The sequence below is a fragment of the Candoia aspera genome, chromosome 2 (genome assembly GCF_035149785.1).
Source record: "Candoia aspera isolate rCanAsp1 chromosome 2, rCanAsp1.hap2, whole genome shotgun sequence".
NCBI classification, from domain to species: domain Eukaryota; kingdom Metazoa; phylum Chordata; class Lepidosauria; order Squamata; family Boidae; genus Candoia; species Candoia aspera.
The window spans coordinates 52,693,326-52,717,046 of NC_086154.1; the positions used below are offsets into that span (position 1 = coordinate 52,693,326).

The following is a 23,721-nucleotide window of genomic DNA, read 5'->3' on the forward strand; positions in this document are numbered from 1 at the left end:
ACATTCATATAACTACTCTTTAAAAGGAGTAGCCAAAAGGAATAAAAACTTAATTGAACAAATTTATTTTAAGATTGGGTAAAATATATAGATTATTTTAGTTTCTTTCAAAATAATTTCAAACTATGGAAAATTGTGACATCATTTGAGAACTTACAAAGTTACAAGACTGATCGTTTAGAAGGCATGTTAATCTATTTCTTACTGAGATGGGCAGACTTGCAACTGACATGGTAAATATTTTGTCATAACTCAGAATCAGAATCAGATTTTTCTCAATCCAGCATAACTTTTCCAGGGTGCTGTGAACAGGAATCACGATATGTGACATAGACAGGCAAGACCAATAATCACTTTAGCTTATTTAATAAGGCTTAATAAATTATATTTATATTATAATGTTAATTATTTAGAGGAAGCAACCTGCTATCAAACTTTCAGTGCCTATTTTTGTGGCATGTTTCTCCTCAGGTATCCATTAGCTATGTATGGCATCTTTTATATTACATTTCTGCCAAGTTCATTGCTGCTTCTGCTGATACCCAGTAAGTGACATGAAAGGATGAACGAAGGAAGGGAGCTGCCCATAAATAACTGAGCAGTTGTATGAAACGTTATTGGTATAATAAAATTCAAACCAAGTTTTTAAAGTTATGGGTGAGTATTATTTGATGCAGGTACTCAACTCTTCTGCCAAGTGGCAACTAAAGACAAATATGTGCTTCTGTGCTGCATCTATTGCCAGCCCTCCCATTCCTACAGTAGAGTAGGATTGTGGTTTCCAATCAAACAAGCAGTTTACAAATGTTTATTATGGTGTGGCTTTCAATATATTTCCTGCATATTCTTGCTGGACATCTGGTAAAATATGTGCTAATGAGGCTACTTTTAGTTAGATGTACTGTATATTTGTTGATGGACCACCACATCCCAAAATACTCATTAACAATTCAACAAATTGGAGAGCTGTACACATGGGATGCTATTGAATTCTGTCCTGGACTTAGTGTTGTATAATACCTTTATGAAAGAATAATGCCATTGTTCCTTTTCCTCCACTTTAAACATGTCTAATTTTAGGCACCGTAGATTAAAGTTACCAAGAAACTGGCACATGTGCATAGGAGGATAGGAAAAACAATAAGAGAGTCTAAGTCATATGAGGGAAATAAAAATAAAAATTAGTTATGTATGTCTATGAAGAGGATAAACCTAAGAGATGAAAAGGCAGCCATCTTTAAGGGCTAAAGAACTTGAAAGTTTGATACATGTATGCTGGAACGTATTTATTTTCTATAAATGAATGGGTTCAAACTACAAGGAAAACTATTTATTGACTATTTATTAATATTTATTAAGATGATGGTTAGAGGCCTAATCCTTGCTTAGCACCTCTTGGCACTCATCAAACTCTATACCCATTTGATTATGTTTTTTTAATACTCTTTTCATGAAAATAAAGCTAGCATCCTAGCCTTCTGCAACATTTATTCATAGAATGCCTCTGAGCCCCACAGAAAGTATTCATTGGTTCTTTTTAACTGAGTGTTGTACACTGCCCAGAGCCATTCTCTGTGCGATGGGCGGCTATATAAATCTGATGTAATAAATAATAAATAAATAAACCCCAGTTACACAGAGTTTCTGTGGGGATAAAGAAAAGGTCTCAGGGAGTAATCCCAGTAATTTTTCTTCAGGAAAACTGGCATTTTATAATTTGATACACCTTCAGTATAGGCGTTTTGTGAGTGTATGACATATTCTCAGAATTCCTAATGTGTTTCCTGGCCAGGAATAGATGAGCAGACAAGGTAGTGGAATCTCCTTCATGGGAGATTTTAAGTAAATGCTGTAATAGTAAATTTTCTGCATCAGCAGGTGTATAAGCCAAATTAATTTGAAATCCATTCCAAATCTTGATTGTAAATTATCTTCCAAGATTTTTTTTTTAATCGTATGGCATAGCAGTTCGGTGTTTGTGCTGCTTTTCTTGCTGGGAAATCCTTGTGAGTTCCAGCAGCCAGATGTGTAGACTATTTAGAGCTGTGTGTTGCCCCTGGTGCACCACAGGAGGTTAGTCTACTTTGTACCAGTTGGGCTGAGAGAACGTGATTGGTCCAAGGTCACCCAGCTGGCTTTCATGCCTAAAGTGGGACTAGAACTCACAGACTCCTGGTTTCTAGCCCAGCACTTTAACCACTAGACCAAACTGGCTCTCATCTTCCAAGATATTAATATGGCTTTGAACTGCATCTGATAGTTCTAGAGCAGCCTTCTGCAATTTAGTGCCCTCCAGAGGTGTTGGATTACAGTATTTCTCAGTCAAAGTATGCATGGGGGAAAATCTAGGACTTGCAGTCCAGCACTTCTGGAAAGTACAATACCGTATTCTATCAGGTTTCTGAAGGCTGCTCAGGAGCTATATGGATGGGCACAGAAAAGGCTCCTACATACTTCATTTTTAAAACCGGATACATTCATTTTATTCATTCATCTCTGCCTAAGCGGATATAGGCCTGCTAAAACCAATTTGAATCTATTCCAGTAGCACGTATTTAGGGTAGTCATTTTGCGGTTAATAAGTGTTCTGTAGTCTTTTATCTTGAGTTTTTAGTTTTAATTAACTTCGGAGGGCAATTACGTGCACCAAATGTCCTTATGAAAAATAAGATCTATATTGCAAAGAAAAGAGAACTCGAGGAAAGGGGAAGAAGAAAATGAAGGGGGATGGTCTCATTTTCAAAACAGCTTCAAGCAGTTTCAAGCCAACCCAAACATTTGTTGCTACCAAAGCGAAGTTGTGTGTGAGTGCGCGCGCGCCTCCCCGTCGGCCCGAGGAAACAGCCGCTACTAGCGTCGCCGAAGCTGCTGAACAGCAAAGGAGTCTGCTTTTCCCAGTCTGAATGCAACTATTAATAGTACTGCCAGAACCTCCACACTTTCCGTCACGTGAAAAGAAGCTGGGAGAAAAGTGGGAGTTGGGGGGGGGAGGCTGCCGCTGCTTGTGCATTCTCCTCCTCTACGATGTCACATGCCTGCAAATCCCAGAGAGGACAAGGAAAGCTTGCGCTTTTTTCTTCACCCCGACATTGCTCTGTTCTTGGAGTGACTACCGCCCTGTTTTCTCTCTCCCCACTAGTACCCGCTTTCTTCCTTTGCATTTGCTCTGAAAATCAATCTCTGCTTCATAAGATAACTCTCCCCTCCCCTCCCCCCACTTCTAGCATTTGTATTCTCAACTCGCACCGTTAGCGGAATGGATGTATGTGAGAGGGTAACTGAGTGAGGGCATGCGCGTGCACAAGCGCGCGCTGTGGCTGGAAAGGGTGGACCTCCGGGTACTCGTGCTTTCCGGACCCCATCCCCCTTGCTCAGCAGTTCCCACTTGCCCTGGAGGCTAACGGGACGCTTCTCGGCGTGCCCTCTAGTTACACTTTCTGCAGCCTCAGGGCAACGCGAAGGTGGTGGGCGAGCCCGGGGAAAAAATATGCTATAAGCTTGGGGGGCCCTCCTTACTTCTCTCCAGCCATGTGGTGCTTGCACTGTAACTCGGAGAGGACTCAGTCATTGCTGGAGCTGGAGCTTGACAGCTGGTAAGCCATTACAGCCTATTGGAAGCAGCGTGGGTTTTCCTAAAGCGAAACAGCCAGTCGAGAGGGGAAGGAATTTTTTTCCTTGTGTTTTCGTTTCAGATTTCAGAACAGCTTTGTTTAGTTCTGAACGCTGGTTTTGTGTGATTAGTGGGGAGGGAGAGAGAGAGAAACAGACTGGTTAAGAAAATGATCGGCTGCATATCTAAATACTATTCTGGTGACACATAGGGTTTCACAGTGTTTGGTCTCACTGACTTTTGCTTTTTTTTTCTTTTTCTTTTTACTGTAACAGTTACAGCATTCTTGGCAAAAATATATTCTAACAAATATAGGAAGTAGCACAAATACCAATGTAAAAATGACAGCTCTTTTCTGACATAAACCTACCCATAGACAGAAAATGTGTAAGCACATATAGAATGCATGGTGTGTATTCTCTTGGCTTTTCTAGGCAGCATTATATCTAGGCAAGGATTCATTCTGAGTATTACATAATGCTGTCACAAAGTTTTAAATGTTTTGTAGAGGTATCTTGAATATAAGTATCTGTAGCCTTCTTTCCATATATATCCTATCATTTATGGTACTTTTATATTCAGTAGCATACGCGTTTGGTTTTCAGAAACAACACTAATGCATTTGCATCTATCCTTCAGGATTAAGATGTATAGCTTAGTCATTTGAACATGGGGGCAAAAGTTTTTTTTTTTTTTACTCTATAGCGATACTATTATTTCAATATAACAGTTGCAACAGCTTGTCTTTTATATGTATACGATCATAGTTATATCATCACCTCCTATTTACTTTAACACAGTATCTTCTTTATGCATTTTCATTCTTTTTTTAAAAAAACGGTATTCTGGATGTAAATGCAAACCTCTGCACTTCAATACCTACAATTTGAAACAGTAAATGTTGAAACCAGTTGGACTTACAGCTGCATAAGCACTTAGAATTTGTGATAGGATCTTTAGAAAAAGTGACTATTTATGGCATTAACCACTTATTTAGGGGGGGGGGAAAGGATGTTTAATGCTGCTGTTTCTTTTGAAGGAAAAGGTACAGTAGAGGGGATTTGAATCTCAGTAGTGGGCAACTCAGAAGGAGAATTCTGGTGACCAAATAATGAGAGGATAAAAGTGCCTGCTGCTTCTTTGAGCAAGACTATATGCTGCACTTTCAGAAACAGGGAAGGAATGATCAAGCAAATGATCAAGCATAGTAGGACTGTGCAGTGTTTTGGACTGTGTTCCATAAAGATGTTTCAGAGTGTATTGGAACATGAACATAGCACCTGTCTGTGGTTTTTTAAAGCAATCAAGTCTTTTTCCGAGATTATATAGCAGCTGCAGAGGGCAATTGTGTGAACCCAGAAAGAGACACAGCTGTTTTAAAGAGTACCAGTGCTCTTTAAAAGTGTTGTGCTCATGCTCCTGCACACTTGAAGTGGGCACTTTTTTAGGAATCAGATGCAAAGTTCTGCACTGCCTTACTAAATACTGCTTCTTTTGCTTGCTTGCTTGCTTGCACACTTCCCACTTAGCTCTGGAAGCAAGTTATCCAGTGAAAGAAAAAGCAATTTAGAGAAGGGATGACTGCTTCTTGCCAGCCAGTGACTGCCTACAGTTACTCAGCTTTTCCCTGTCTAAGGGTTGAATAAATGATGGCTGCCATTCTTCATCCAGGAAGCAAAAGGAGATAATGTCCAGATAATAAATGCTGTCTTACTGATCTGTGTGGAAGAGAAAAAAACAGCCTTGTAAGCTGCTGAATGGAGGATCAAGCACCCAATTTACTGACTTACCTCTTCTCTTACTGGGTTTTCTTCCAGGGCAGGGGAAAGGAGAGACTGCTTCTTTTCTGTTTGGTTATCCTTGAGCAGAGTTTGGCTGCTTTTCATTCAAAATAAAAATGCCAGCATGAATTATTCTTTTAAAGCACACTCTTAACCTCACATATAGTGACTGCAGTCCTGCACTCAGGCCAGTTAAACTAAGCATGTTTAATTAAGTTCAGGTTTGAGATTAATACTTGACAAAGTTGGAGTGAGTTTGCATGTATCATATTTCCTGTGATGTTCGTGGGATTGCCTATCTCTGCTTCTGCTCACCCCACCAGATCTGGCACGTTGGGCATACTCCCAAGTTGCTTCCATGAAGCGGTGCAACCTAGCGGAACTAGGAGATGTGCCTTGTCTATCACAGCACCTGATGTGTGAATAGCATCCCCCCACGCCCGAGATCTGGCTGGTTCCAACACTGTTAGTCTTTTACAGGGTTTTGAGAACTTGTCATTTCCCTCAAACACTGGGCCACAATGTTATGTGAGCCCAATTGTCTTCTGCTGAATTCACAAGAAGGAGGGGACTTTTTTGGACTTTTTTTTTTTTTTACTTTTGGGGGGACTTTTTTTGGAATCATTGTTATTACAATTGTTTTTAAACATTTGGGGTTGCCATTGTTTTGGTTGTAGCTTACCATTAGCTTCCCTAAATTGCATTTGTAAGATGGGCTCCATATAAATAGTTTAAATAAATAGATAAATCTGCAAGGTGATAAATGTTTGAATTTTGGTTTTACTGGAAAAACCACTGTTGCCCCATTTGCAAGTGGCAGAACTGCAAAAAGCAACACCTTAGCAGTGTCACTTTATGATACGGCCCAATGAAAAGAATAAATGCTCTGATTCCAAATGCATTATGCTAATTCTGCGTGCCTGAATTGGTACGGTATAAGAAAGGTAGAGGTAAAAAAAAAACATGGATGAGGTCGCTAACCTGGCATATATAACCAAGACCAGAAGGGGGAGTTCCTCTCTCAGAAAATGTGCCCATCTGGGTTTGGAGTTTGGCATCAGTCAGGACTTGGCGGGTGGAAGGAAAGGGCTATTGTCATCCATGAGTCATTGAAGGTTCTCAGAGGCTCTGTGCCATAAATTATTATTATTATTATTTATTAAATTTATATCACCACCCATCTCCCCCAATGGGGACTCTGGGCGGTTTACAATAAAATGACACTGAAAACATAACCCCGTAAATTACCATTAAAATATAAATAAAATAAATGTAAAATCCAAGTGGAGATGGAACACAATCACTAAGAGGTGCTATGGTGCCAGCCATCCCCAGGTGGAGCTATCGCTCTCCCCCTCCCAAGCAAGGTGGCAGAACCAGGTCTTCAGTTTCTTCCCGAAGTCCAAGAGCGAGGAAACCCGTCTCAACTCCAGGGGCAAGATATTCCAAAGGGTGGGCGCCACTGCAGAGAAGGCTCGCCTCCTGGACCCCACTAGATGAAATTCCTTTACTGATGGGGTCCATAGCATGCCCCCCCTGCCTGACCAGGTGGGACGGGTCAATGTTATGGGGATGAGACAGTCCCTCAGGTACCCTGGTCCCATGCCATGTAGGGCTTTAAAGGTGATAACCAACACCTTGAATTGGACCCGGAAGCAGACTGGTTCCCAATGCAGCTCGCGTAACAGTGGTATCACATGGGCTGATTTTACAGCACTGGTAACTGTCCGTACAGTTGCATTCTGGACCAGCTGAAGCTTCCGAATGCTCTTCAAGGGTAGCCCCATGTAGAGCACATTGCAGTAGGCTATATGGGAGATGACAAGGGCATGAGTGACTGTTCGGAGGGCATCTCAGTCCAGGAATGGGCGTAGCTGACGCACCACCCGGAGATGTGCAAAGGCAGTCCTGGCCGCAACTGCCACCTGCTCTTCTAAATAACTAGGTATCAGACTTTCTGGTTGAATTTGGGGTCCAGGGAACAGCTGAGGTTGCTGTTCCTGTACCATCTTCCCTATTGCATAGCATCATCCCTGCTTGAGCTGCTGGATACCATTGCTGGGCTGGCTTTAGAGACCCTGAGGCTATTAGCCTATCAGGCAAGATAGAGTCTGGGGCAGCTCAGGAGTTTGTGGCTTCCATGGAAACCATGAACCTGTTCCAAGTCACTGAAGGCCTGATGCATATTGGAGATTACACTTTAGACATGGTCTCAGGGCAACTGCGACATGATCTGGCATTGGTGAACGTTAGCATCAGTCTGTTGCCATGAACAGATCACAAGCTGTTTGGCTTGCTAGTGTCATCCCAAATTGCAGGGAGATAGGGCTTATGGACCCTATTGGGTTCCAGAGAGAACTTGGGGGTTTCCATGAGCTTCTGGTGTGCAATTCAGCTGAGGCCTTAATCACAGCTGAACTGGGTGGGTGACAGAGGCCCTGGACTGTATTGCCCCTATGCGGCCTCTCCCTGTGTGCCAACCCCAGGGCACACTTTGTTTTTCTGAGGATGTCCAGGAAATGAAGTGTCAGAAGAGACAAAGAGTGGGTCTGATTGAGTACATGTAAGAGCCCATATTCCAGATTACATTGTGGCAATGTTATTTCTCTACCCTTATCGCATCTGCCAATAGTTTTCTGGCAGCCTTGTTTAGGGTGACTCATTCCTTGCTGAGGTGGGATGAACCACAGAAACATCTATAGGGCAACTGTGAAGAATATCTTGTTATTTGGCAGATAAAGTCACTCAGATCTACTCAGAGTTAGAATCCAACTGGGCAGGTCCAGTTGAGGTGCCCAGGGCATGGCATTGTGGAATTACATGGAATGAGTTTGAGCTTATGACATTTCATATAGTGAATAGGGTCCTTTAGTCTGTAAATTTGGTCATCTGTTTAGTAGATCCTGGGTTGTTATGGCTGCATAGGAAGTGACCTGTGGTTGGGTCCATGTAGTGGTGTCAGCTTATTTGACAGAGGGGTGGTTTCTTTGACAAAGGATGCAGTGGTGCACCTCCCCTCCAAGCTGTGACTGGACATAACCTGGACATAACAATTCTGGAGAATTTCTGTTCAGTCTCCAATCTTCCCTTTTTGATCAGGCAACAGTTGCAGAGGATCCTGGAGGAAACAGATAACCAAGACTCATTTCAGCCTGGTTTTAGGATGAAATATGTGTATGTGTATGATGCATGCATCCTAGTGCTCCTTGATCTCTCAGTGGCTTTTGATACCACCAATCACAGTGTCCTTCTGGCCTGACTGTGAGGAATGGGTGTGGGGACTGTGTTGTGCAGTTCTCCTTGTTTCCTTGTGGTCAGTCCCAGTTCTTGCTGACAGCAGAGGAGAGGATAGAGCCTGCAATCCATCATTTCCAGGTGCTTCAGGGCTCAGTGCTGTCACTCCTTTTAGTTAACATCCACATGAAATGACTGGGTAAGGTTATCCATTGGTTTGGGGTCAGGTTGCAGGAAGCAATTGTATATCTTGATCCCATGCTGACCAAGTGATGTTTTTGAAGTCCTGTCCTAGTGTTTGGAGGCTGTGCAGGTCTGGATGGGAAGGAACAGACTCAGGCTCAATCCTGCCAAGTTTGAGTGTCTGTGGATATTTGGGCTCCCCAGTTCTAGGGAATTCCCATCTTTAATCTTGGATGGGTTGCACTCCCCCACTCAAGACAGATGTGCAACAGATGTGAAATCATTTTGGATTCACAACTGCTGCTTGAAGAGTGGGTGGCAGCTGTGGCTAAGAGGGCCTTCACACAGATTCATCTAGTGCACCACTTGTGCCTATTCCTGAATTGGGAGGCCCTTCAGATATAAGGCCCTTCACTCATGCCTTAGTTACCTCACAAATGGACTGCTATAATGCAATCTACATGGGGCTATCTTTAAAGACCACTTGGAAGCTACAGGTAGTCCAGAATGCAGTTATGCAGATAGTGATGGGCATACCATGCTATGCCCATGTGACACAACTGCTTCATGAGCTGCATTGGTTACCAATTGGTTCCAGATGCAGTCAGTTAGCTATCACCTGTAAAGCCTTTCATGGCATAGGACTTGGCTGTTTGAGAGACAATGTATCTCCAATTGTTTCTGCCTGGCCAGAGATTGGACAAAGTGGGTGCACTTCAGATCCCTTTGATAAAACAGTGTTATCTATTGGGATCCAAAAAGTGTGCCTTCTCTGTTGCATCTCCTGCCCCATGGAACAGCATCCCCTCCGAGATTTGTACAGCTCCCACTCTGATGGTGTTCAAAAGATCATTTAAAACGTGGCTGTTCTCCCCTGCCTTGGGGCAGAATGGTGGTTGAACCCTTGTAGGATATTTTATTGATATGTTGAGTTTGCCTTCTGGGTACTTATGATCTATTTCTTTTTATTGTTCTTACATTTGTTAATGTAAGACACCCAGAGTAAACTGGATTTATTGTTACTTTATGATTGCACTGAAGTGGGCTATAAAAAATGTATGAGTCCACCACATTGTATGGTTGTATGATTATGTACAGTTTATGTCTTTATGGCATGCACTATATTAATGGGGCAGATGTTACAAACATAGCATGTATCCCTGTAGTATGTCTCTCTGAATTCCTTGTATGACTAATGTATAGATTGGACTTTAGTGGTGATGGACGAAAGACAGGTGGAGTTTTACATTCAACAGTTGAAAAAGAACTTTCCCAAAAAAATTGCTGGGAATTGTGGATTTCTGTCAGCAGCGTGATTCTTAATATACATGAAGTTACAGGGCAGATGGAGAGTATAGAAGAGAATAAAAAAGCCATCTTAGATAGGAAATCAAATATCATCAGAACAGCACCCATCTGCTTGTTCTGGAAACTAAAAATGTAAGACATGTGACAGTTAAAACAAGAAAAAAATTGTGCCCAATGGGCCTGGTGTTGTGTAAGCTTGTGAGAAGTTTGTAAGCATTCCAAATTCTTGTCATTTTATCAATACTGCATTCTACATCTTTTAGGAGATGGCACAAATGCTGAAAAGCTTCTTTGACAGCTAAATGCTCCTGTTAAAGGTATCAGTTCCTTATTGTAAAACTGTGGAGTGAATTGTAAAAGCACAGCTCCCAAGGAAAATCAGATGCATTGGCCTATACATCACATGGTTTGTTGGGATTTGGATAAAGGGTATGGGCTGATAAGTGAATGTCTGAGTTGCAGAAAGATTTGTTGAGCATCAGAATCCCACTTATAGGGGTGTTTTGCAGGACCTGAGCTCCAAGAATGAGACCAATAGTACAGTCACAGAATTAGGGCAGGGTCTGCACTTCCCCCGTTCCAAACATACCAGTTTAGCCCACATATTTGTCAGGCAAGGTAGGAGGAAGCTTCAGCTGAGGGTTAGTAGTGGTGGAGGTTTGAATCTCTGCAGGCTGTGAATTTTGCATGTTGTGAAATCAAAGATTATGTTATCATGGCCAGGAAATATATAAGTCCAAAACCAATCCACTTTCCAAATTATAGGAAAACATAACAGGAAGCTAAATAAAGGTGCAAGAGCTTCTGGTGTTTGCTGATGCAGGTTGCAGAGTATAGTACATTCTGTGTTGGGTCCTAAGCATAAGAATTAACCATCAGTAGTCTCCATCATCATAACAGAGTGAAGTAGTCTGAGTGGGTAGAACATATTTGCATGTAATGGAGATTTCAAGAAAGTTGCCTGTAATGCCAGAGTTGACTAGGACCTGTGATTGTGTTTCAGAGTCTTGGTATAGAGTAACAGGAGTGACTAAATATTGATGGCTAGCTTCCCATATTTGGGCTTCACTTAATTTTTGGTTGCCCATCTACTGAGCCCCTGGAGGCTGAAACAGACTAATTTTGTGGCAGGCCACATTGGGAGTGCTTGGGGCATCTACTTGCATACTGTACAAGTATGCCATTTAGTTGATTCTTCAGAAGGAATAATCTTAGCAGGACAATATATGCAGAGTTGTCATGTTATCCAGATTATAACATCTTTTCTTGGGCAGACAACAGAGCTGTCCTGGCTCTCAACTGCATGGGTTGAGCTTCTGAATTCTCAGATTTGTGGGTAGAGGGGTAGGAGGAAGGAGCCAAAGAGAATGATGGTGTCTTCCCTTCCCACCCACACTCTGCCATAATTCCTTCAGTCTTCTATGAATACCCAAAGAGACCTGGATAAATGCAGACGAAGTCTCTGGAGTGCCCTGATTAATTAGTTTGTCTCATATTTAATCTGATTGTCCTTTAAATTGGCCAATTAAGATTTTTTTTTCATCCTGAAAGACTTTGCCACATCCTGAGCTAAGAACAGGTGGTCAGAAGTATATTCCTGCATCAGGTACTTACCATCAGGTGGTCAGAAGTATATTCCTGCATCAGGTAAAAGGTAACAGAGTTCACAGTTGGTGGTTACTTGCTTGACTGAATTGTCAAAGATAGCCCTCAGGCAAGTCATAGAAGTAACATAGTTGTCCAAGTAAGGTCTGTTTTGCAGAAGAGGAAGGGTTGTCTATTTTTCAGCTTCCTCTGTTCTTAGCCCAATTATAAATCCCACTCATATCAATTCGTAGAAAATCCTTGGGTCTTAAGGAAATGTATAATTCATATTGAAGGAGGAAGGTAATGGATTTGGTTGGATTCCCATCACGTTTGTCTGGCAGGGAGGCAGGTATTTGGTGTTGGAGGGCTGCAACTACTGCAGCTGCTCCAGCAACCGCTGCTGAGACGTGGATTAATACTGATACAGGGGTGGTGGCTGTGGAACATTTTGTCCCACCTCCTGGGCTTACTGATTCACTGTTTGGGCTAACTGGTCCATCTAGACTGCAACTTGCTCCTGATATTGTCAAGACTGCAAAGTGTCTTTTAGTCAAAACCAAGAAAGCGGGAGCAGACCCATACCTAGCAGTCCTAGACCACAGGAATACCCCATCACAGGGTTTGGATGGAAGCCCCATACAGAGTCTCATGGGTCGGAGAACTAAAACATTGCTTCCCATGAGGGGGATCTTGCTGCAGCCGGTAGGTCACAATAGTCAAGCGGAGCTTATCATGGAACAAAAAATAAGACAGGCTCATTATTACAACAGGATGGCTAGAGACGTACCTAACCTACACAGTAGAGAGCAAGTATGGATACAGCCCAATGGACAGGAGAACAAGGAATGGAGGAAAGCTGAGGTCCAGAAACAGGTGAACACGTGTTTCTTTGAGGTGGTGACGCCTGAAGATCAGGTACTCAGGAGAAATCAACAACACCTGCGCAGAAGCAACCAACAAGCAGAGGTACAAAACCAGGATCTACAGCAGCGGGCGGAAGAAGTGGCCACTCCACCATCTGGGTCCCAGGGGAGAGACAGTTTGGAATTGTATACAGATGGGACTGAGGGACCAAGCGATTCATCATCACACCCAGGAGAAACTATGACCACTACAACAAATGAAGTCAGAACTCGGGCAGGTCGCCTCATGCAAAGACCAAAACATTTACAAAACCATGTTTAAACTGTGGGGGTGAGAAGGAGAAGGTTTGTCTGTTGTTTGTTTGTTAGTTAAAAAAAAAGAGGAAAGATGTATCAATAGGTATGGTAGAGTCAGGAGGACAAAGTTGGTAACACAGAGGAAGGACTGAGATTGAGGAGGCACACCCTCTGCTGGGAAGTACAGCCTTTGGCCCTGGAAGTAGTAGGGTGCAGATAACTAATAGTCTGACTAGGTCTCTTAACACTGCATTTTTGGTAAAACAAGCACAGCAACATATGCATTTTTTGCGCCGGATGAGGAAAGTACATCTTCCATCTCCCATCCTCCTTACTTTCTATAGAGGCACTATAGAAAGTATATTGACCAATTGTATTTCCATCTGGTTTGGAGGCTGTAGTGCCTTGGATAGAAAGTCTGTGCAGAGGGTAGTAAGGGCAGCAGAGAAGATACTTGGGATCTCATCCAGGATATAGCATATACATGCTGTCTGTCCAAGCTCGAAATATCGTCAGTGACTCCTCCCATCCTCATCATGGCCTGTTTTCTTTGTTACCCTCTGGGAAAAGTTTCCACTGCATCCGATGTAGAACAGCCAGATTGGGTAATAGCTTTGTCCCCCAGGCTATCAGACTCCTGAATACTTAATAAGTTTTTTAAGTGGAATGTGTAAAGAATGTATATTTTATAGTAATTATGTTATTTTTATTTTAGTGTCTGATTGTGTTTGTGAGCCAACTGCAATGAAATTTCATTTTATTATGGACTTGGTGTATAGTATATAGTGGAATGGCAATAAAGCTATTCTATTCTATTTTGGAGTAAAGCAGTGGCAACTTATCAACTCAGCAAAATTGCAAGAGGGTTATATCCACTGTTCAGTATGGATATGTATAGCCTCTCCTCCCATACTGCTGGAAATAGGAGGAAGTAGATCTTTTTGTCGCAGGTCTTGCTAGACATGACAATAAATCTCAACTTTCTCGAAGTTTTAGTCTATATACTAGAACTTCCTTACAGTAGAACATCACAGAAACAACATAGTTAAATGAGTTGCCTTTTTCAGGTGAGAAAGAAGCCATATGCATCAAGAAGTTCTGCCTTCTGCAATATACAGAAGTCAAAGCCTATATATGTCTTTTGGATCCAGGTTTCAAATTCTAGGCCTTTTTTTCCTGTTCTTTCAAGTCAGTGGAAATTTGGCCTCAGTGTTCCTGGCCTTGAGATTGTGAGGCACCCGCTCGGTGTTTATGTAATTGTTCTGTCTTGCCTGGGAACTGCTGGTTCTTACCTCACAAACTTTATTCCTTATATTCAACAATGTTTCTGCAAGTACTGTTTTATTCTTCAGTAAAACCAATAACATACATTAAAATATTTAAAAATACTTTAATTGAAACTATGATTGCAAGAATTGAATATTCTCTGTAAGAGGCACTATTGAAATGCATCGAGTTATAGTATATTGTAATCCATAAAGCAAAAAAAAAAATTGACCACATCTATTTCTGCAGAGTAACATTGAAATTTTATTGTTAAGGAGCTTAACTGGTCGCTAGGAAAGATCAAACCTTTTTGAAAGTACATAATCTTTTAAATAGAAATACTGTGTTTTTGCTCCATAATCATTACTTAGAAATCTGATCCAAATGACCCAAAGCCCCTTTGTCACTGACATTAAATCACAGGCATGGTTAAGCCAGGTTGCTCCATCCTCCCTTAGGTTACAATTGACAACATAGCTTGTAGTCTAGCTTTATCCTCTTTTTCCCTTTTGCCATTTAATACTATTCAAGATTAGTTTAATAGCAGCAAGCAGTTTACTTGGATCCTAAATTGCTCTTCTTTTTAAGAGACAGAGGAGAGTAGTTTCCAATAGCTTCATTTCCATCTGTGTATCATATCCTATTCCATTTTCAAGGACTCCCCAACAATCAGAAGTAGAATGTCAGAAATTCTCAGAGCTATAAACAAAAACAGGCTCACTATCCACTGAAAGTTAGGAATGCAGTTAATATTGGTTGCACTTAGAGCAGGCCAAATTCTTAGTGTTAGAGTGAGTCAAATTAGACATGACATTGGAAGATTCATGGCTTATTAGATAGATAAAAGCAAATTACAACTGAATTTATTTGATATTGGATCACTAGGAAAGGTCATTCTTCTAAATCACCCCCTCAGGGTATTTGTTGCTGGATAAAAGAATACCAAGTACCCTATACTATCTTTATATATTAGGTTTACCATCCTTTTGAATAGCTGTAACTAAAAATAAGCTTACACTTAACTAGGTATTATAGAGTTGGATTCATTTCCTGGTGACTATATGAGGAAATGTTTGTTGTTTCAGCCTCTCTTTGATAATCACTTGTAGCTCTTCCAAGGACAAACTGTTTTAACCATATTATCAGTTATATTTCATTTCTACTTCTCTCAGTCTTGTTAAGTATGATTGGGTTTTTTTTTTCCAATTCACCATCCACTCATATTACATGCCCTAAATATGTGAGTTTCTGCCTGTTGATCATTGCCCCAAGTGAGCAGTAAATCTATTTCTGCATGTAATTGATTGGCTCTTCTTGCAGTCCATGGTACTATTAGTAACAGTATCCAAATGCATAATTTAAAGACATTGAACTTTTTTCTTTCCCTATTTCTGAGTGTCCAGTTTTAAAAGTCATACATTACCACTGGAGAGATTATTGTTTTAACTATTCTGATCCTTGTTATCAAAGAAATACCCTTATCCTTCATGATCTTGTCTAAGTTTGTCATTGCCTCCCACCCTAGGACTAGTCTCCTCTTTACTTCTCCAGCTCACTGTCTTTCTTTACCTATTATTGAATCCAAGAAAACAAAATTTATTTCTTGATTCATCACCATCAATATTAAACTCAATAGGCATGCTTGTTGACATAATCCTTATCTTCTTAATAGATAACATTAACACAGACTTTTCTAACACCAACCCAATTGTCACCCCTTCTAAGCCTTCCATTTTTATATTTGTTGTGCTAAATTATGAGGACAATATTCATGTTTGTCTCACTTCCTTTCTCATTCTGAACAAATTGTCCAAATTCAGTTTTTATAGTAGCTGCTGCTGCTTTTTGTAAAGATTCCTCAGAAGAACAATCAGATGTTTGGCACCATTAGCCTTAATGTGTTTATCTTCTGATATTATTTACATAATCAAAGGCCTTGCTGTAGTCAATAAAACGAAATTAAACTCATATTCTTTTGTCTCTGTGTTTCCCATCTTTTGTTAACTAAGCCATTCAGTCTTGGCTGACAATTAGATTGGCATATAAGCCCAGGTAAGTAAATAAATATACTATCCAATCTTATGTCCTTCTGCCTCTTCTGAAATCTGCTTATCCTTTTAGCATTTCTTTCTCTAAGTATAGTGCTATTCTAAAATCTTAATAAAACTTTCTTTGTGTGAGGAATTACTGCAATGGATCATTTATTTAGGAATTCTCTTTCCTTCCCTTCTTCCATATTTGTTATCATAGGACTCTTCACAATCATGTTAGTGGGCTTTCCACACATCCTTAAGTTGGGAGGAAAAGATATCAAGATAAATTGCATTGACCATTCAATTACCACACCTCAACAAAAAGGCCAGTCAGTGTTGCTGCCCTCATAAAAGTTAAAGCAATGTAATTTCAGGATAGTGAAATTCACTGCATTCCCTACCATCCTCTCTCCTCCCACCCTTCATTACCTCCCAGTGAGAAAACCAGTTACCATTCAATTTCCTGAACATGTGGCTGTGTGGGGTTGAGGGTTCAAGTGTTAATTTTTATTAGGTATTTACAGTATACTTGAGCATATACTTAGCAATGTGTGTTTTTTTTGTATTATTCTCTCTTTATTTCCTCATATGTATATCATGTAATCATCTAATTTCAAGTACCTCATTCTAATTCACCTAAATTCACTTCTTTCTGAAACACCCAAATTAATGTTTTATTTTCATTTTAACAATTTCAGGCTTTCCTTCATTCATGCTTCTAATGTTCCAGTTCTATATATCCCTTATAAAACAAGGATCCCTTTCATTACGGTAGTCCTCACTTACCAACCATTTGTTCAGCAACCGTTTGAAGTTGCAGTAGCACTGAATGAGTGGTACTTACGACCAGTCCTCAAAGTTCTGGCCATTGCAGTGGCCCTGCGGTCATATGATCATGATTTGGGTGCTTGGCAGCTGGCTCGCACTTACGACAGTTGCAGCATCCCATGATTGCCATTTGTGACCTTCCCCGCCGACTTCCCACAAGCAAAGTCAATTGGGAAGCCAGTGGGGAAGGTCACAAGTCACTCTGGTAAGTCCCCCTGGCCTTCCTGTGCTCACACATGGCCTTCACCAGCCCTCCTAGGGCATCCCCGAGCCTCCCCCACTCTCCCATGGCATCCCACCACTGCCCTGCAGCATCCTCATGGCATCCCTGTGCTCCTTACCAGGGACTCTCACCAATTCCCACTTAATGACCCACGCATCTTGGGGTTATGATGGCAACTGGACTACCAGGATTGCTACGTGATGCAGTCATGTAACATTGTGCTTTATGACTGTATCACTTAGCGATGGCAATGTAGGCCCCAATTGCCATTGTAACCTGAGGACTACCTGTACAGGCATCATCAACAATCAGTCCTTGAAGCTTTAGTCTGGCCAAGTTATCGCTTCCTATTTCTTCTTAAGAAAGCACTGTCCTCTTTCCCAGAAGTTAGAGGAGTGTCTTCTGACCTAGGAAAGTCTCTTAATCTGACACTTAAACTCATCTAAATGTTTTAACTATACACTCAGGTAAATAGTGTCAGTCATGTAACAGATTCATGATAGCTTTTTCATAGCCAGCATCTGAAGAATATCAAACTGGGGAAAGCTAACCTACATGGTATTTAATAATTAAACAGACACATACAGTCTCTCATAACATGTTCTTGTTTCGATAGAGTGGTGTAGTGGTTAAGGAGGTGGACTAGGACTGTGGAGATCCAGGATGAAGTCCATCCTTAGGTGTAGAAGTTCACTGAGTGAATTTGAACCAGTCATTCACTCTCAACCCACTCCCAATTGCTATTGTGAGGGAAAATGGGAGGAGGAAATGCTACTTTTTGCTTCTGGAAAAAAAGTGTGATAGAAATCTAATAAAATAAAATGCAATGTAAAAACATAATTTTCTTTTGATAAGGTTGTGGCTTTCTCAGGGCTGGCATTTTCGGATAAAGATAAATTTATAAACTGATATAAACATGACTTGTGCTATAAACATAACTTCTGCTGATAATAAATAAATACCAGGAATGAGGCTGGCATTCAGAATTGGGAGTGAAGTTTGCAAGCAAAATCTAGGCATTCTTTTGTCAAAGGTCTAACAAACAATCCCTTTGGCTTCCTTAAAACTTGAAAGTTAACATAATTGTCAGTTGGACTTTTCCTCCTATGTCAGTTATTTACACTACACTACTACACTATTTACACTATTCTAACAGTAGTAGGTACTGCTTCAGTCTGTTACTAATGTCTTGTTCTGTTGGATTTAGGATTTCAGACACATGATGCGTGGTAGGAAGGGGGAGAGAAAGAAGCACGAATTAATAAACGTGTGTGACATGCAAACTCACCTGTTTTTAGAAAGTTCCCTTTAAAATTTAAAAATGGCAACCTTAAATCTTGCATAAGCTATACAGTATTTTGACTCTAAAGATACAAATTTTGTTAATGACTGTAAAGATCATGTGTGTGAGTATGAATTTGATAGCAAATCTGACAATAATATGTTGCTATCCTGATGATTTAATTTAGGGCTTTTAGAATTGGAATTGGATTAATGATAGATCAATGTATGGAAATGTTTGAATTCATAGAAAAAAAGGGGCTAATATTCATATTCAGTAATGAAGATTATATGTAGTTGGTTCAGTCTACTCTTCATATAAATACTGGTTTATGACTTGTGTATGGAACCAAATGCAACTAGGGTTTACTAAACTGAATATTTTTTTCAACACTCAGACAAGCTGGTTTTATTTACGGATACATTGTCTTATATTTATGTCACTCTAAAAGGAAGCTTTTGCAGCAATTTTTAATTAAATAAGCTTTTACGGAGAACCCTACATCAATAGAAACATAAATTGGAAAGGGCCATGTAGGTCTTCAAGTCTAACTCTCTGGCCAGTAAGGAATCTGAGTTAAAGCATAAAACAAAACTTAAAAGTACAAAAATCCCTACCATTCCCTTCTCCTGCTTATATATTACTCTTTTCTCAGGACTATACTCCTGGTATTTCATGAAATGAAACGTAATCCACAAAGGCATATGTGATAATATATTCATGAGTCCTTAAAGTGTCTCAAGACCCTTTCATTTTTATAACTCATTTATTTTAACTTTTCTTTTTAATGAAACTATTTGGGGCTCTAGATTCCCTAATAATGAAGTCCTTTTTTCTTTCTCGGAAGGATAATTTTAAAACTGTTTTTGTTCTATTTCTTGCACTTTTTCTTAAAACATTCTCTCCCTTGTTCTTTAATTTCCCCAGCAACCAAATATCCTTGGGCCACATAGCCATCCAACCTCTGCCCCACTTTTTCATTTCTGTTTTATAAATGAAATTTAAAATGCTGTTTATCTTTGCTTCATCTTTTCAAACCTGGTTGATTGATTATATGCCATCAGAACAGTGTCAGCGGTTAGCAACCACATATGTAGACCTTATCCAAGTTATGGTTAGAATATTTAGAATTAATTGGCTTTAAGGAGCTAACCAAGCTATTTCTTTATGTTTATAAATGAAGGATTATTTCCTCAAGCTATGTATGAAATTAACTTGTAAATAACTTGTCTGAGCTAATTATTCCCATGTTGATTCTAAGAGCAGCTACTTGTTGAGCTTTGTCCTCATGGTTTGACAGGCATGAGTACAAGTTTGAGTTTATTTTCTTCCAGTTTGGTAAAAAGTAGTTTACATCATATATGCATACCTATCATGCTTACCCCTTCAACATAAGCAACATCATGCAAAGTGCAAAAAAGGAATCAGAAAAGTAAGCTAAAGAAGTTAAAGGTATGACATAAGAAAAACAAAACGAAATATAGCTAAATCTAGTTTACCTTAACAGCTTTCACTGTATCTCTTCATTGCATTGTATCCTTGCAAACTGTCCTGGTTTCCTCCATGCCAGTTCACCAATTCTTACATTGCCTTTTGTTCTTGAAACCTCTCACTTCTCTCTCTTTAAGGAGATCTCACCAATTCCATCTAAGCACATCTTTCTTGGTCTTTCCCTTTGCAAAATAATCTTCCCCTATTCACTTTTCCCTCTTACAATCAAACCTCCTCAATGAACTTTTTTCAGACTGGTCACTTACTTTTGCATTCGGTCCACATTTATTCATTACCTATTATCCTCTTGTTTTCCAAACACATTTCTTAAGTACCCGATTCCCACTATATTCAACTTACTTTTATATTTCTCCTGATACACCCAATTCTCATTTCCCTATTACAAAGTGGGCAGGAAGTATGGTCTTATATGTAGCCATTTTTATTTTTGGCAAATATTGACTCCTCACAAAAGACTACACACTGCCTTCCTGTATAAAATTTTATAGACGTGGTATACATGCTACCTTACTGTCAAATTTATATGTCTTAAAATTTTTCCACCTAGTTCCCCATCTTTAGTAAACATTCTACCAAAATACAGATATCCATCTTCTTAATCTGATTTTTCACCATTTATGTATAACTTGCAATTGTTCACTGAATGTTCCCTATAAAACCCAGCTATCTTGGTCTTCGCTACATTAAGTTTCACATCCACATATCATATCTAAATATTTCAAAAAGTCATATTTCACTTGACTCTCTGAGCTGAGTAAAGATGGGTAATCTCTTTGAAGAAATATATGGAAATTATGTTAAAATGTGCCTGAAAGTAAAACCATAATAGATTATACTGTTAAGATGGGTCACAAGAGGACAAAACACATGCAAAGGAATATTGCAAGACAAAACTGCCATAAGCCGTGCAGTGATTCAGTTAACAGTAATCATGCCTTTAAGTAAATTGCACCAAGAATGTTTCTGGAAGGCCTTATCATTTATATAGTTCCATAACATCTGTTGTTGCTCAAGATTTGACATCTCTTTCTGTAAAAGTTAAGAACCTTAATTCTGATCAGATGTCACCCAAGGATATTATTTATGTATTTCATGTATAGTATTGGAAAGAGTTTGTTTTCAGTCCTGAACTACCTTATGGCATTCTACTAAAGAATTATTGTAGCGCTCATAAACACAACATATCCTTTCAATATTATTGAATTCCACAAAATAATCTTGTCTAATACAGAAATATTTACTATATTTTACTGTTACTGTTCTATCATACCTTTTTTTGCGGGGGGGGGGGTTAGAGAAGATCATGATTGTGAAACAGCATGACATTAGTTTCAGAGGAATTGTGGTATTAGCTTCTAACAAAAAAGCAATCTAACAAAATTAGACAATCTAATTTTAGATTGTCCCAGGAGAAAGGTTTTTTTGTGCAGACTTCACCTGTCCTTATGCCTTCAATGTGGAATGAAATCTTTCTCACAATTAAACACTTATTGCAACTTCTCTGTGGTCTCCCTGATAAATCACTTGTGCTTACAATCTAATTAAAGTGTGTTTTCACTTGTGAAACTACGTTTCCTGAATATTTTGTAGTGCACTACTTTGATCCAAATGTAGAACACAGAGTAGGATTATCATAATGATAATCTGGTTTTGATTCTTAGTAGCTTGCACTGAATTCTGTGGCATAAAGTAAATTATGACTTTGGTATAGATGCTAGGAACATCCAAGATTTAGCCTAATTGTTTCCTTCACTTACTTTTTTACTTCACAGCAGAATTGTTTCTATTCAGTTTTATGAAGGTTAGAGGATAATGATATTATAAGGATGTCCTGCAGCACATAGGGATTGCATATGCAGCCAATTTAGGGACTCTTCTTGCAACGTATATGGACCTCTGTCCTTGCTTGCAGTATTAATTTATATTCTGCCTTTTCTTCAGGAGTCTGAGGTGGTATACCTAGCACTCCTTTTTCTAGTTTTTCTCCACAAAAACTTGTGAGATTTGGGCAGAGAGAGTTGCTGGCCCCACATTACATACTGACTTTCCATGGTTGAGGATAGACTTGAATCTGTGTCTCCCCAGTCCTAGTCCAAAATGTTGGTCCCTGTGCCAGGGTTTCCCAAACTACAGTATGAGAGAAACTGTGAGCCCAGGGGAGGTGTGAAGAACCTTTTAATTACATTGATACAATAAATCCATCTTTCCCAAAGTTTCATTGTATTGTTTTCATTGTTTGTTTGTGTTCATTTTGGTGTTCGGATTTTTAGAGGAGGTGTGTACATTAAGATTAAACTAAATGGAGGTATGATGGCAAATAGTTTAGGAACCCCTGCTGTATGCCATATATATTACTGGCATTGTTATCCCTTCGCATTTTTACATTTGAAAATGCAAATCTCAACACCTGTTATAGAATGGAATTCTTTTCTTTGATATCAAAAGATAAAGTCTAGAGCAAGCTGTTGTTTCTAAAATTACTGTGAAGAAGCCTTGCTTTGCTGACCCTGTTTCCTGCTTGGTCTCCTGAGATGTGTTCCACAGCGGAATGCTGTTATTGTCATGAAATTGATCATTTGAATAGTTTAAGAACCTTTGGTCAACAGATTGAACGATTAACTTCACACAGTTAAATACATTTTTAGAAAAATGTTCAGTTTTTTAAAACACTGATGGCTATGGCATTAACTTTTAAAAATGGGCATGCTTTGGGTTCTGTTGGCTAAGGAATGCTGGTTGGCAGGGCCTAGAAAAGTTCCTTTTCTGCTGTACAGCCCGCCCTGTGGAACATTCTTTCTCTGGAAATCAGGATGGCTCTAACCCTGCTGGCTTTTTGTAAGTCCTGGCTGTGTGCCCAGGGGTGGGGCCCTGAGTGTCGCAGGGATCCGTTTCTTGGTGTTTTAGCAATTATGGTGCGTGATTTATTCTCAGCTGCTATGTATTTTAATTTTTGTATTGTAATTGTTTTTATTTTCTTTTTAATACAGAAGGAAGGGAGGGGGGAGGGAAGGGTATTTTGAAAAGAGTCACAGTAAATTATGTGTGGCCCCTAACGTTTTGGATCAGCATGTCTATATTACAAGCATTGTACTGCAGTATTTCTGCAAAGATTTTTATTGTGTAATGTGGCTTTAAAGTGTATTGTTTCTTGAGGCTTCTGGTATGTTCTTAATCTGCTGATTTTGTTCTTTATACTTCCTTCAGCCTATGAATATAAAGATTATTTGAAAAGGGAATACAATTTGGTCAAAATTGTTCCTGGCTGTTTGTGCTCTCTCTTATTAGCATTTCTTTCAAATGGCAAAGGAGAAAATACTTCCAGAATGAATCAAGTAGCAGATTTCATCAGCTCGGTTTGATTTTTATCTTGGATAATTACCTTGTTTAACAGTACCTTAACACATGAAACTTTAAATGAAATTTAATTGATGCGTAAAGGCTTCTCTGAAGGGCACTAAATGACTCTTGTGTTAAAATATGAATAGGCTGCCACAAAGCAGGAAGTTTATTATTTGCCTCCCAAAGAGTCTAAATTGAATATTTTGTGATTGAGGATGATAGCCAAAGTTGCCTCTCATTCTAGATGGCTCAGCAGAGCAGCTGAGCACATAATCAAGTGGAAATAATGTTGGCTTGTAAAAGGGAAAGGATTATTCCACTGAAGCAGGTGCTATCTCAGGTGTGCATGCAGCTTCTTGCCTTCTAGCATCCAAA

General features: G+C 39.7%; 1 protein-coding gene across 4 annotated transcripts in view; it reads left to right on the forward strand.

Annotated features, from left to right (window-relative positions):
- Positions 1-23,721, forward strand: part of IQSEC1 (IQ motif and Sec7 domain ArfGEF 1) — a 168,215-nt gene that overhangs the window by 87,846 nt on the left and 56,648 nt on the right. For 2 of the 4 annotated variants that reach the window (XM_063291817.1, XM_063291818.1), the window contains exon 1: positions 3,362-3,593. The exons of 1 other annotated variant lie outside the window; for it this stretch is intronic. In XM_063291817.1, coding sequence (XP_063147887.1) covers positions 3,529-3,593 — 65 coding nt within the window. In that variant the 5' untranslated portion in view covers positions 3,362-3,528. Of the gene's footprint in view, positions 1-3,361; positions 3,594-23,721 lie in introns of those variants that run through there. One more of the 4 variants, XM_063291816.1, reaches the window with a different exon arrangement.